The 15496-nt window shown below is 47.7% G+C and overlaps 1 protein-coding gene across 4 annotated transcripts in view; it reads right to left on the bottom strand.

Moving 5' to 3' along the window:
* Nucleotides 1-15496, bottom strand: part of IGF1R (insulin like growth factor 1 receptor) — a 306876-nt gene that overhangs the window by 29377 nt on the left and 262003 nt on the right. For all 4 annotated transcript variants that reach the window (NM_001244612.1, XM_024981603.2, XM_059878944.1 and 1 more), the window contains 7 exon segments: nt 3307-3377; nt 3873-3975; nt 7932-8091; nt 8571-8707; nt 9971-10254; nt 13592-13796; nt 13927-14094. In NM_001244612.1, coding sequence (NP_001231541.1) covers nt 3307-3377; nt 3873-3975; nt 7932-8091; nt 8571-8707; nt 9971-10254; nt 13592-13796; nt 13927-14094 — 1128 coding nt within the window.

Below are 15496 nucleotides of genomic sequence, written 5' to 3'. Positions count from 1 at the left end.
AGGAAGGAGAAAGAAAGAGGGAAGGGGAGAAGGGAGGAAAGAAATAAAAGAGAAGAAAATCCATCCGACCACTCTGATGGGTAGGTGAGAACTAAAGTAAAATGTACCTGTTCCATAGATTCATAAGAAATTTCAATTATAACTGTATTCTTCTAATGCTGTGTGCTCACGTGCTTGTCTGAGAGGGGAACCCCTGGCCAGCTCCACTGATTGGAAAGAGATGGCCCTGGCTCAGAAATGCAGAAAGACTGGGAACCTGTGTTTGCCTTTACGCTTTTAGATGTTAACTGTGGGCCTTTGGCTGGATGTAAGAGAAGAAGTAGGTTGACAGCTGTATTCTGACACTCTCGTAAAGTAAAGATGTCTATGAATCAGGCCCAGGAGATACCACCAATTTACACCTCTAAGGAATGTCCAATATGGACTATGTTAATCAACATAGAATTTTCTTTCACGTACATTTTTGTATTTCATAGTACGTAGGTATGTGCTCAGGAATGTCACAAATGGAATTCCACCCTCCATATGGCTTAGACAGTTTATAGCCTGGAAGAGAAGGCTGATGCTTGCTTAAGACAGTAAATACGCAAGGCACCCTAGTAAGTAAGACTCTTTCTGATACCCCTCAGAAAGTATAAAGGGACAGTCTATATCCATTTATCTCTGAAAATCCAGGCTTGCTTTTAATCAGAATTAGCTATGTAGCTCACCATGAAACATGGAGTTAAAACCAATCACATTCATCCCTTGGAGGTGGCTGAAGTCAATAATCACAATCCCTTCTCTCAATTCAACCTAACAGCTCTGACTTCAGCTAGCAGCCCTAAGCCCTGCCGGGCAGCAGAGGCTTACGCACACAATGCTATCAGCGTTTCCCCGGAGGGGATTTTCAGTGTGCTTGGAGAATGGTGACATGCAGATCAGCTCTGGAGAGAGAAGTGTTTTAAGCAATTTTGAACTGCGATGTCATTTTGTTGCCCCCTGAGGAAACTAGTTATAAGATGCTTGTCCAAAGGCCAAATAAATTAAGTTCAAATAAGGTGACAGTATTTCTACCTGTTGGCCTGAGTGACAGTAAGCTTTCTTTGTTTAGTTTTTAAGGAATCAAGAGATTACATTATGAAAGCACTCTGGAAAGACACAGAACTTGAATTCAAATCGCCATTAGAGTCTGATTTGATTGTGCGCTCTCAAACTTCCTAGATACTTCATAGTCAAAGCTGCAAATGCCAATCTTCTATGCTTTATTCTCTACAGCAGTCTTACTCCAAACCGATAGAGCACTGTATTTTCCTATATTAATAATAAATTATTAATAAATAACAATAATCTATATTAGATTAAAAACTACGTTTACATAAACAATGCATAAAAATCTTTTTTTTTTTTTTAAGACCCCCTCCACAAGTAATTAGTCTTTTAAGTTTGGCATGTATCCTTCCAGAACATTCTCTGTGCCTTATACATACACACACACACACACACAGATGTATAGGTATGTGTGTATGCATATATGGCTTTTACTTTAAAAAAATTATCCGTTTTATTTTTGGCTGTGGTGGGCTTTTGTTGCAGCACGCAGGCTTTCTCTAGTTGTCGCGGGTGGGGGCTACTCTGTTGCAGCGCGCAGGCTTCTCGCCGCGTTAGCTTCTCTTGTGGCAGAGCTCAGGATCCAGGTGTGTGGCCTTCAGTACCTGTGGCTCGTGGGTTTGCAAGTGTCTGCCCAGCAGCCGTGGGTCAAGGGGTTAGCTGCTCCCTGGCATGTGGGATCTTCCTCAACCAGGGATCAAATCAGCGTCCCTTGTATTGCAAGGCATATTCTTAACCACTGGACCACCAAGGAGGCACATACATGCCTTTTAAAAATACAGCTTTGCGAGACCTTTATAATGTCCTCATCTTTCTACATTTGATTCCCATTCAGAGGACTCTGCTTTTGACTGATTCTATTGTAAACACAATTTGAATTAGAAATTATTAAAGGAATCACAGTAATAAAGATAACACACTTATATATGGTGCTTTTAATCGTTTCCTCATTTGATGAGGATGAGCAGTTAGAATAATCAGGACTCTTTATTTCATGTCTCCTGCATACACACTTCTGTTTCTGAAGCATGAGCGAGTCAAATAATTTTCTGAACACATTAACCTAATTCCACTCTTCATGCATTTGACAGACTGGGTCCAGCCCCTCGCACGGGCCAGCTTGCCTGCAATACCCCCAGAACCTCACAGTCCTTCCCCACAGCAACTGCATCACACGTTAACACAGTGCCCAGGACTGCTTTACCCTGACTTCTCAACCGCCTAGTTCTGTGACCTGGGCGTGTTTCTTCTCTGAGCCTTATCACCCAACGAAGAGACAGAGAAGCATCAGAAAGTCCATTCTACCGGGTTTCTTGGTGGCTCAGACGGTAAGGAATCTGCCTGCAATCCAGGAGGCCAGGGCTTGATTCCTGGGTCAGGAAGATTCCTGGAGAAGGGAATGGCTGCCCACTCCAGTGTTCCTGCCTGGAGAATGCCATGGACAGAGGAGCCTGGTGGGCTACAGTCCATGCATGGGTTTGCAAGGAGTCAGACATGACTAAGTGACTAACATTTTCACCTTCATAAAGATGTAGGGATCAAATGGGTTGGCATTTGTGAATGCTCCTAGCAAAGGGCCAGTTAGTGGCACCCAATGGCAAAGGGCTCACCTTGACTTACTTTGAAAAGTTTGGATTTTGGCAAACTAGGAAGACAAGATACCAAAAAAGGGGGAAAAAAGCACAATCCAGCTTCCAATTCAGACCTTCTCAGCCGTTTTAAATTAAACAGCTCTCATGAGTAATTAACAGAGGGAATGTGAACGGGCCATGGAGACCCTAGTCAGGAGGGAATGAACAAAAAATCTCCAAGATACAAAAAGCTGAGAAGCCATGGTGATCAAAGACAATTTTAAAGACATAGGACTCAAGGTAAAACTAGTTTAAAAGGACTGCTTTGTCAGCTCCAGCATATCTTCAACTGGATGTTGACAATTACACAGCTTTTTTCATTCTAGCATAAAATTTCAGGCAATTAAATAAATGAATTACTGTGTTGGCCACATCCATCTCTGAAGCCCGTATTCCCTTGGGGCAGCTCAGACAGTCCTAGAATTTTTGACATATGCAGTGAATTGCTCAAAAAAAATTTTTTTTTAAATGAAGTATTAATGAAGACAGATCTGAGGTCAAAGGTACCTCAAAACAATGCAAACACCTTCCCCTGAATTACTAACGCTCAAAAGCTCCCGAGCTGGGATCTCAGGCAGGGACTTACCATCAGCTGCGCTGAAATACTCCGGGTTCACAGAGGCATACAGCACTCCATTTCCCAGCCTGCTGCTATTTCTGCCAAAAAGATGAAGTTTAGGTTAGAAAAAAAAAAAAACCCACACATTTCTGTTTGTACTTTCTTCCGTTTTATTTGTTCTGATTCATTAAGGACAGAGGAGTGGGGGAGGGGAGTGCCATCAGGACAGCTCACCCTAAGGCCTCTCTTGGCTTCCTCCTTGGCCTCAAATCAGTAACATTTCTTTCTTTACTTCATCGGAAACTGAAAGCTTATTTTATGGACAGGGTTAAAATACCATGTTTGAAAAAGCTCTGCAGAAGCAGCAATATCTGTGATGCGTCAACCAGACTCCAAAAAAAAAAAAAAATTTCTGCTGTTGAATCATTAGAAAATGTTCTCTTTTTCTGCAAAGAACACTTGACTGGAAAATCAGATTTTCTGATCCATAAGGTATTTCCTTAAACTCCTCAAAAAGTTCATCTTAACGCAGGTTCAAATCATCAAACCAGTCCGAAGCAGCAAGTGTCTGAACTTCGCACCAAGGCACTCACCTTTTTCTATGGAAGACGTACAGCATTATAACCAAGCCTCCCACTATCAACAGAACCGCAATGGGCAGAGCGATCATCAGGTGGATGAAGTTCTCATATGTCGCTGCAGAAACAAGCCAGAAATGACAGCATGTCAGGAGATGAACATATTTCATATTCAGTTGAAAGTATGAAAAAAAAAATCCCTGAGAATTCCTCTATTGCTTATCACGAACTAGGAAGTCTAGTTGGCTATAACAAAAAAAGAGAAAGAAAACCAAGTCATTTGCAAAAATATTAAAGAAGTGCAGACTGAGAAATAGAGTCATTTTTATCGTCAACCTAAGTATATTCTGAAGCAGTTCAAATGATGGATTCAAGTAAAATAATATCTGGTGGCTCAGTGCTAAAGAATCCTCTGGCAATGCAGGAGATCTGGGAGACCTGGGTTCAAACCCTGGCGTAGGAAATGGCAACCCATGCCAGTATTATCGCCTGGAAAATCTGGTGGGCCGCAGCCCACAGGGTTGAAAAGAGTTGGACACGACTGAGTGCGCACACACACACACACACACACACACACACAGTTAGATGACTATTAATGGAGTTGCATACATTTGCTAAAATCAGATGAATAGCTTTTTATGTACATAGTGCTCAAGCTCAATCTGTCTTAAGACACTTCCACAGACAACCTAAAAAAACAAGAGTAATTGGATGGCACCCTTTACCAAAGCTGCTCTGAATTCTCCCCTAAACATCAGAGGCCACAGTTACAGTCTGAGACCACAGAGCTCACACCTGCTCGTTACCATGCTCAGCTCTTAGATGACAGATGACAGGCTGGACACTGATCCACATGCTTAGAAAATTCAGCTGGATGCTGACAATCAACATGCCCACAGGTAGCAGAACCACAAGTGGACTACACACACTTCAAGGGGGCAGGGAGGAAACAAGAGTGTGGAGAGAGTCAGGAGAAGCTGGCCAAGCATAGCATGGCTGGAAGTGACATGCAGAGAAGTCAGGGCCGGCTCCCAGGGGCCCTGACCAGGCCAAGCAGCGTGAACTGCACTCTGCAGATGAGGAGGAATAGGGAAGAGCCCTCCAGCCCTGCAGTAAACTTGATAGCACTTGGGTGGGGAGAGCTGGCTGTGCCCGAGGACAGCCTGAGCGGCTGGCAGTGGGGAGGGGACTCTGCCCTCTCCAAGGGAAGGGGTCCTGGGCATGTTCTGCATTGCCCGACTTGGACCTCTCGAGGGAATCACTGCTCCTTTTCTACGAATGACCAAGACTCACAGAGATGAACTGTCCCCCGCAAGGTCACACAGGCAGCGGGCTGGCCTTGGCACTTAGGCTTCCTGTACCCCAGCTCGCACTCTCTCCATGAAGTGAGTGCCTTAGAGGCTCTGAGCTGAGGTGGTGGTGGTGGCTACAGAAGCTGGATTCTGAGAGAACACAGAGGCAGAAAAGATGAGACATGGGTTTGAATGAGAAGTGGGCGGCAGGAGAGAAGGAAAGGGGAGCAGTGGCCGTTGAGGCTCCTGGCTTGGGGACTGTGCGGGTTACGGGGCCACAGACTGAGCTGAGGAACTGGGGGCGGGGCGGGGGGGGAGAAGGATTCTGAAGGTGCCAGCTGTGATTCTGGTTTTGTGCACGAGGCATCTCAAGCGCCTGTGGGATATTTGAGAAATGTCTATGTGGAAATGAGGGTGGAACTCACTGGGGACCCAGTTACATCTATTAAGCTCCCCCATCAATAATTACTTTGCCACTAAATACTACTATTATTATTACTCTGTAAGGACTATTAAACCTATTTTTTTAATTAAAGTATTTTTATCAAAATGCTGTAGAAATGGATGCAGGCTCCTACATTTCCTAGTTCTTGAAAACAGTTGCAAGTTAACACGGCTTTTGGGAAGCTAATGGAGGGTTTTTTTTTTTTTTGCTCCCTGAGGACTATTTATTCTATTTGTATCACTTATACTACTGGTCAGGTTGTACCATGTTCTTTTTGAGTTTCACATTTCAACAGGGACATGAAGAAACTGGAACACATCCAGAGAAGAACAAAATGATTGAATAGCTGGAAAATTGGTTTCTGAGACTGGCTTATGAGAAAGGGCCCCAAACTTGAGATTATTTAGTCTGGAGAAGAAAAGCCTGAAGAGTAATTTAATAGTATTCAAGCACATGAAGGGCTCCTAAAAGGAGAGCAGTTGCCAGAAAGCTTCCAAAGCTTCTGTCTCCTCTGAGGACCGAACAGGAGAGGCGGTTCAACCGTAGCAAGAGGGAATCTGGTCTGACACAAGGAACAGCCTCTTGATAGTAAAGTAGGCACACAGATCCAATTTCCCGGTGGTGTTTGCCAACTCCTGTTGGAAAGGTGCCACCAGAGGGGCTCTGGGTCTCCCACGGGCTCCCAGAACCCACAGGGTTAACGGGGGGCGACAGCAGATAGGACAGCTTCTCGCCAACAAGCCAAGTTCACGGTGCCTCAGAAGCCCACGCTGCTGTTTCAAAGAACACAGCGCCGCCCGAGTCCTCTAAACCTGGGCCCTGTTCCTGAGGGATGGATGTGGACAGGGGAAGGCCGCAGAGCAGGCCAAGAAGTCGCTTCTTTGGGGAGGGCTCTGGGAGTACGGAGAAAGTTCCCTCGCTGGAGGGCATGGCATCTTCCAACTGCAAAGAGCAGGTGAAGCGGGGCGCATGGAGAATTCAGACCATTTCAGATGACGGAACGATCTGTTTAAGCATCTGTTTAGCCCTCATACAGTTCCAGGCTCACAAAATGATGTCTCAAGGTCGGCAATTCTATTTCCCCCCATCCTTCTTTTGGTATCTGTCACATTGGAGATTTCTAAATATCATGCGTGTCTTGGACTTTTAGGCACTAACCAGATGGACTGCTGGATCCATTGAATCCTGAGTTTAATAACTCAGACTCTGGACCAGAGCAGCACGGGTGTGGACGCCAGAGGGGACCAGGGCAGTGGGAACTGCCCACTTGACCCAAAAGAAGCACCACTCAGCACACGGGGGTCGCTTTTTCTCCAACAAGCAGTCAGGAATAGTATTACAACCAGTCTGATCCCATTATCTGAACATAAAATAATCTTAAAAATCTGGTTTCTACTACAAAATAGTACAAACTCAAAATGGAAATAACAAGGAATATTTATGTCACCAACCGAAAATACCGAATTTTCTTGGCCAAGCAAGTACAGTGCCCTTGTGCTCATACATTTTACAAAACTCGGTTTTAAAATCTAAAATCCTCACATAGAATGGCCTTCTAAGAATACTGTCGTGTTGATGGTTTCAGCGTAAACTCAACACACAGCCCAGCCTCTGTGCCAAATGGGGAATGTGTGTGTGCATGTGTGCTAGGTTGCTTCAGCTGTGTCCAGCGCTTTGCAGCCCCACGGACTGTAGCCCGCCAGGCTCCTCTGTCCATGGGATTCTCCAGGCAGGAATACTGGACTGCATTGCCATGCTTTCCTCCAGGGGACTGTCCTGACCCAGGGGTCGAACCCAAGTCTCTCACATCTTCTGTTTCGGCAGGAGGTTCCTTACCACTTGCGCCACCTGGGAAGCCCATCACCCCACAGGAGTACCGTGTACTCTCAATGTGCGTTGCTGCTTTACAAGCGCGTCTGTATTTTACCAACGAGCAGTGATGGGGCGCAGCCTCGGCCTGGGATTCTGTCATGGCGATGACTCCTGCCCTGAAGCAGGCTGGACCAGAAGGCCCCTGGGTTTGTGATCCCCCTTAGGATGCTAAGCCCTGAGTCTGAGCCCCAACCAGCATCCCTGACGAGTAAGAAGGCAGAATGGTCAATTCAGTACTTTGTAAAATGCTCTGGACATACATCAAGCTGAGAGCAAGGGCCCCCTTGCTGACTCCCTCAAAAGAGGGTCCCTGAGGCAGGGACCCCACGTGCAGCAGCTCCCCGGCCTGAGCTCCCAGACGGGATGCTGGCATTAGTGTGCCTCTTCTCGGTGGTGGGTGATGGGAATCAGAAAATCAGGCTTCCCCCGTCCCGGCCCCATCAGCGGCTCCCACCGCGGCCTTACTCTTGGCCTGAACGTAGAAGAACACGGGATCCGTCCACGACCCATTCCCAGAGAGAGAGGTGGCCTGGATCCGGGCTGTGTAGTTCCCTGGGTTGAGCCGGTTTAGCTTGGCTCCTCCATACTTCCTGTACTCCTGTCTGGACACACATTCCCGCTGATCCTGGAAGAAATAAAACACAGGTGTCAATTCCCCACACACGTTGGAAACAGACAGCTGTGGCTGCCTGGCCGCTCGCCCCCCGCTGATGCTGACGCCGACTCTCAGGAAAAGGGCAAACACCGGCTCTACGTGGTGGCAGTCCTCCAGGAACTGAAAGCGCATCAAGCCCTAACCAGACCTTATTACTTTAACCAAAAAGTGTTTCAGAAATATTAAGTTATTAAGACCAGTCTCTAGGCTGAAAGATCACTTTCTGTAAAGAAACAATTTCTTGGCGGGTAAGGATAAGCCAGCTCCTTGTACACTGTGAAAATTCCTCAAAGAGCAGAGAGCTGCTAGAAAGACCTAAGTCCTCACTGCCTCACCTCCTTATTCCATTGTTTAGTCTTCAGCTAACCAGGGGTGCCCTGTGTCTCGGTGTAATGTACACCACACCTGTAACAGAAATGCACCCACACGTGCTCAGCGTCCAGACTCACCTCGACTTGGGATCCATATTTTATTTCATACATGAGGATCAATCCATTGGGATTCTCAGGTTCTGGCCATTTTAAAAAGATGGAGTTCTCAGGCCTTGGCTCCCAGGTCACTGGCCCAGGAATGTCATCTGCTCCTTCTGTGCAACAATTGAAACAGGCAAGAAAGTTAGATTCGAGCCCCCAGGGAGGGACAGAAACACTGGACTAATTTAAGAACGGCCTCCCCAATGCCTCACACAGGACAGTGGACAACAGCCGTGGCGACTCCTCTTGGCCTGGCCACGCACACACAGCAGGGGTTTTGGAATCAGAACAACCTAATGATTGTAAGTCTCAAGATGCCACCATACCCTCCCTTCCCACTCCGGTCCCCCAACAGAAAAGCCTACTCTCAAGCACAGGAGGACAATCTTGGCAATTCAAGTCACTCAGGTCTGGTTCTCGGCTTCTATGCGATGCTGTTGATACCAGCAGCACAGAAAAGGCGCAGGGTGAGCAGAAGCAGCGGCCCCAGCCTGTAGACTGGGTCCTGGGCCCTGCCTGTGCTCTGCATCTGCATGCGGCAGATGCAATTTCTGGGCAGGTGTGAAGGATGGTCCTCAAGCCTGCCTGGGAGGAAGCCAACAGGAAGCTGGTGCTGAGCGCAAGCTCGCTGGGGTGGAATCAGCGATTCCTCCAGCTGCCGGGGGAGGCTCGGGTGCTTGCTCTCTTGCTTGTGTTTCTTAGAGTAGTAAGCCAGGTGGTGAGCAAAGTCACTGCAGGTTCCAGCTGGGAAGAGCCCTGAGAAATCAGCTGGGCTGTGTCTCTCCTGGGACGGTGAGGAGACGAAGGCTGGGTTGGCTGGCAGAGGCTGGAACCGAACCCAGGAGGCCCCATCCCCAGACGCAGACACTCTGTGTTCCCTGCCAGCTCTGCAGGGAAGCAAATGCTGCAGTTCATCCATCCTGAAAGGTGGATGTGTGGCTGTCTGAGCCATAGGCAGCTTCTAACTTACAAGGGGAAGGTGAAGATTAAGCAAGCAGGACCAAAGACTGCATGGGAGCTGCCCCTGAGGAGTGATGCTCACTCTGAATCAGGGCCGCACACTGGGGATTTCATGGAAACTTAGGGAGGGGCCTGGCAGAAAAGGGCTGTGGGAATGCATAATGCACATCCACGAGAAGAAGGAAAAGAGTCGAGCCTGAATCAAGCTCCCTGCTCTCAAAGTACTTTGCATGGAGAGACTAGGGTGGGAGTGGGGTCGATATGCATGGATGCCATTCCCTGTTGGGCTTCCAAGTCACATGTAAATGACCACTGTTCTTTAATCAGCAGGACTGAGACTAAGAGTGTCAGCCTCTGTCTCTTCAAATCAGTCTGCTCCACTAGATTGGGTGTGGGTGAGCTGGATCACACTGTACCTGCAGGCATGGTTCTTGCAAAGACAAAGTTGGAGGCGCTGCAGCCAAGCTTCTCAGCCTCATGGTTACAGCTGTGGATGTCGATTCGGTACAGAGTAAAAGGCCGGAGGTTGGAGATGACAGTTCTCTCCTTGTTGTCCACTCTGCTCTCGAAGAAAGGGTACTCGGTCTCGAGCTCTTCCGGGTCTGTGATGTTGTAGGTGTCCAGCACCGTGGTGTTCCTGCTCCGGCTGGACATGGTGGTGTTGGCGATCTGCATGACCTCCCTCCGCTTCCGTTCGGGTCTGCAAGGAAGAGAGAAACGTGGCTTGTAAGTGAGGGCTTCTACTTCTCTTGTCTTTCCTCTGACTCGAGCCAGAGTGAGAGAAAGAAAAGAAAAAAATCTTCACCTTGGAATAAAAGGAGCTATTCAACCCCCTTGTATAACAACCAACAAATTACATGGGGATTTCCTGCCTCATCATTTATTTTGCTTTCTTACATGGGGATTTCCTGCCTCATCATTTATTTTGCTTTCTCTGCACTACAAACCTCAACCTCACCATGCAAACCACCCTCTTGCTCCCTGAGTGGTTACTCGATGGCTGTTGTTCAGTCGCTCAGTCGTGTCCGACTCTTTGCGACTCCATCGACTGCAGCACATCAGGCTTCCTCGTCCTTCACTGTCTCCTGGAGTTTGTTCAAACTTATGTCTGTTAAGTCAGTGATGTCATCCAACCATCTTATCCTCTTTTGCCCCTTTTTCCTCCTGCCCTCAATCTTTACCAGTATCAGGACCTTTTCCAATGAGTCGGCTTTCATCATCAGGTGGCCAAACTATCAGAGCTTCAGCTTCAGTATCAGTCCTTCCAGTGAATAATTAGGGTTGATTTCCTTTAGAATTCACTGGTTGGATCTTGCAGTCCAAGGGACTCTCAAGCGTCTTCTACAGCATCACAGTTCAAAAGCATCAATTCTTCAGCACTCAGCTTTCTTTATGGTCCAACTTTCATATTCAAACATGCTACTGGAAAAACCATAGCTTTGATTATATGGACCTCTGTTGGCAGAGTGATGTCTCTACTTTTTAATACACTGTCTAGGTTTGTCATAGCTTTCCTTCCAAGGAAAAAGCATCTTTTAATTTCATGGCTGCAGTCACACACTCCACAGTGATTTTTGAGCCCAAGAAAATAAAGTCAGTCAGCTTCCACTTCTCCCCATCTATATGCCATGAAGTGATGGGACTGGATGTTACGATCTTAGTTTTTTGAATGTTACATTCTTTTTAAAATTATTTACTTATTTATTGGCTGTGCTGGGTCTTTGGTGCTATGTGGGCTTTTTCTCTGGCTGCAGTGCTCAGGCATCTCTTGCTGCAGGGCATGGGCTCTAGAGCGCAGGTTCAAAACCTGTGGAGCATGGACTGAGTCACTCTGCAGCATGTGGGCTCCTCCAGGATCATGAATCGAACCCCGATCTCCTACACCAGCAAGTGGATTCTTTATCACTGAGCCACCAGGGAAGTCCAAATGTTGAGTTTTAATCCAGATTTTTCATTTTCCTCTTTCACCCTCATCAAGAGGCTTTTTAGTTCCTCTTCACCTTCTGTCATTAGGCTGGTGTTATCTGCATAACTGAGGTTGTTGATATTTCTCCCAGCAACCTTGATTCCAGCTTGTGGTTCATCTAGCATTTTGCATGATGTACTCTGCATATAAGTTACATAAGCAGGGTGACAATATACGGCCTCATTGTACCCCTCTTCCAATTGTGAACCAGTCCTTTCCTGGTTTGTTGGGAGGAAGACCCAGGCCCCAAATTCACTGTTAATGAATCTGGGTGGTGGAAAAGCCACTGAACCTGGGTTCTAGTTTGAAAACATCTTTGAGCTCTTTTCTAACCTCCCTCAAACTTCCTGATTCTTGAAAGCATGCACAACATACAGAACATCTCGTCTAACATGTGAGCAGCAGCCCTAACATCCACTGTGAGAACACGTCACTGGTGGGGCAGGGCAGGAGGTGCTATGGTTTCAATGGCAGGAGAGGAAAGGAGGGGGAAGAAAGCTGTTAAACAACCCAGAGTTTATTCTGGAAAAAATTAAAAAAAAGAAAAAGCTAGTGCCTCCACTTCTAAAAGGTCGATTTCCTGTTTTAAAGACTTCTAAAGTAAAATGTCTATCTTTGACTAGTATACAAATACCAGGAAGGTCACTTGACAGAAAATAGAAGTCTCTTTCAAAACCCTCTGTTGCTACAACCTTTGCCTTTGAGGGCAAAGCAAATGCAGCATAAACAGAAGCCGGGGCCGCTGGTATCCCTGTGGGTGGGGAGCTGGGAGAAGATGGATGCCCAGGAGAACGCGCTGGCAACAGGGACACCACGGGGGTGGGGAAACGGGCTTGCAGGTAAAACGCTGGCCTGGATCCTGCTCCTCTGCCCAGACTTCAGGCACGAGGTTGTTTCTAAACCCTGTGCTACAATTTTTCAGAAAGAAAAAGGCACTATCAGCCACCACCCCGTTTCTATCTCCTTCCCCAGACACTACAAGGCTGCCCTGTTGAATGTCCCTCTGTTTTTGATTTTTAACTATTTTTTGTTGTGGTAAAACAAACTTTTAAAAAAAAATTTAAAAAGCTAACAAAACTTTATAATTTTAACCACTTTTGGGGTAAAATTCAGTGTCATTGATGACATTCATAACGCTGTGTAACCATCACCAAAATCTTTCATCACCCCAAACAAGTTCTACACAGAGTAAGGAGTAACTCCCCATTTTCCCTCTCCCAGCACTTGGTAATCTGTAATCTACTTTCCGTTGCCATGAATTTGCCTGTTCTGGATATTTCACACACATGTCTGTATCTGGCTGCTTTCACTCAGCATAGTGTTTTCAAGGCTCATTCCTGTTGTTTAGAATCTCATTCCTTTACATGGTTGAATATTCCACCGCAGGGAAAGACCACATTGGTTCATCTCTTCATCTGCTGGTGGACACATGGGTTGTTCCCAGCTTTTGGCAACTTGAATAATTCTGCTCTACACATTTATTTTCCTCCATTTTGTCCCCACTTGGCAGAAGTGGCAGCTGGAGCAACAGAGAAGATAGATGCTCTGGGGTTGAGCTGTTTGTCTTGGAAAGGCTGTCTTTGGCACGGCTTCACAAACTTTTTCAAGGGACCCTGTGGTGCTCAGTTACGCTTTGAAGTGGAGCCCCTTTCATAACTGACTCAGTTTCTCCTTCTCACTTCGCCCCTCCTTGGCCAGGCTGGGAGTCCGGCAGGGAGGTGCAGGAAGGGCCCAAACCCCGGCTCCTTCACTTGCTGGTGTCTGCTCGTGGCTGCTGCCTGCCGCTCCCTGAGCCCACAGCGGGCTGGCCGGCTGTCACCCTGAGGCCCCCACAGCGCAGGCTGCGAGCTCCTGGCCCGTCTGACAGGGCCGAGCGCCCACCTGCCCAGCCGATCGCCCGCCCTGTGGTCTCTCCATGATGGCCCCCGGGGCCTCACTTCCGGGCTGTCAAACCTGAGCAAGGTGGGCTGTGGTGGGGGCGGCGGCACCGCGGAGGACGTGGGGCCTGGGTGCAAAGATGGCGGTGCCCGGGCACCAAGATGGCGGTACCCGGGCACGAAAATGGCGGTACCTGGGCACGAAGATGGCGTTGTGCAGGAAGTTCTCGAAGACCTTGCGGTACTCGGCCTCCTCCTTCTCCGCCTGCTTCTCAGCTTCGGTTTTGGGACAAGCGCAGCACGGCCCTTTCTCCCCGCCGCACACCTCGGTCTTGGGGTTCTCCGTCACCTCCTCGACGTCGATGGTGCCGTCGGCGTACTTCCTGATGGGGATTTTGTCTGCTCGGAAGAGAGTGGCCCCGTGCGAGCCAAGTTACACGGGCTGCCGGGAATGGAGAGCCCGCGCCCCCGGGCTCAGGCCCGCCGCTGCCGCCCACTCCCCACAGACGCCGCCCGGCCTCCCCCTCACCTTTGGAGCAGTAGTTGTGCCGGTACAGGTAGCTGTCCTGGGGCTGGCGCTGCCAGCGCACGATGTAGTAGCTCAGGTTGCCGTTGGGCAGGGAGGGCGGGTTCCACTTCACGATCAGCTGAGAAGAGGAGTTTGAGGCCGAGAGGACATCCAGGGGGATGGAAGGAACTGGGAGGGGGCAGAGGACGCATCAGAAAATGCAAGGAAGCCGAGAGCCAGGCTGCCAGACACTCAGCGCAAACCCACCAGAGTGTGACCGGGACAGGACACGGCGGTGAACACAGACACAAGACGCCAACCGAACCTCCTTTCCCAACTGTCTTACTTTCCCTTTATAGCATCTGTTCTCAGGGCATCTCCGCGGTGACAAACATGACTGAGCAGTCGACGGCAAAGGGCGGTGGGGGCGCAGCCGGGGTTGGGAGGGACGACTTAGAATCTACAGTTAATGCAAATGCTGGACCGTCCTCATGTATCAGCGCTGCCATCCTCCAAGACGTCTAACTCGGGGCAGTGTCAGCAAATGGTAAGACCCACTGCCTTGTGTGTGTGTGGGTGGGAGGAGGGGGTTCAAGGGGGAGGGGGCATAGGTTTACCTGTGGCAGATTCCTGTGGATATAAGGCAGAAACCAACACAATATTGTAAAGCAATTATCCTTCAATTAAAATAAAAAAATTTTTAATTAGAAAAAAAAAACTGACTGACTTCTATTTTATTTGAGATTTTGAATCTCTGATTAAAAAAAAAAAAAAGGAAAAAAGCCAAAATGAAAGGGGGACGTAAAAAGGGTGATGGAGGGTGTGGGGCGGGGCACAGGGGGCTCTGGAGGAGAAGGCGATGAAAAAGGGTCTGTAAATCTGACAACTGTATAACCGCGAATCAGTGGAAGTATGGAGTTATGACTATGAGAAGTCTAAAAATACCTGGAACACACATAAAGCCCTGATTTCAAGTCATGGACTCTTGTTACCATCAAAAGAATATCGATTTACAGGCAAAGCATAAGGATCTGGTCAAACTGTACTTACTATTGCCCCTAAATCCCAAACCCAGAGCTGAATTGTGTATAAAGGGCAAATGCATCCAGGGACCACTGAAATCTTGTTTTCATTAGGTTCACAGAAAAAGCATTGATTTTGGTAGGTTTACCAAAGTGCGAAAAACACCTTCGCTACGTGCCACTTAAGCAATGTGGTCATGTAAGCTGCTTTTTTTTTTATAATTGGAGTATAATTGCTTTACAATGTTGTGTTAGTTTCTGCTTACAACAACATGAATTAGCTGTTTGTATACACATGTCCGCTCCTTCCTGAGACTCCCTCACACATCCCCATCTCACCCCTAGGTCATCACAGAGCACTAAGCTGAGCTTCCTATGCAAGCTCCTTTTCACATTTGAAAGCTTAAGGGACAACATATACATGAGGTTCTGAACACTTGTAGGGAAGGACACATTAGGAAAAAGTTATGACTAATGCTAACTTTCTCTGGGAAAATGTTTAACTACTAAATGCTAGGCCATTTTAGTGCTTCCTAGAATAAGTATTTCAGAAACACACAGCGGACCCC

Source organism: Bos taurus, chromosome 21 (genome assembly GCF_002263795.3).
Source record: "Bos taurus isolate L1 Dominette 01449 registration number 42190680 breed Hereford chromosome 21, ARS-UCD2.0, whole genome shotgun sequence".
Classification (NCBI taxonomy): domain Eukaryota; kingdom Metazoa; phylum Chordata; class Mammalia; order Artiodactyla; family Bovidae; genus Bos; species Bos taurus.
Note: the sequence above shows the minus strand (reverse complement) of the source record. Positions and strands in the feature narration are given on the sequence as shown.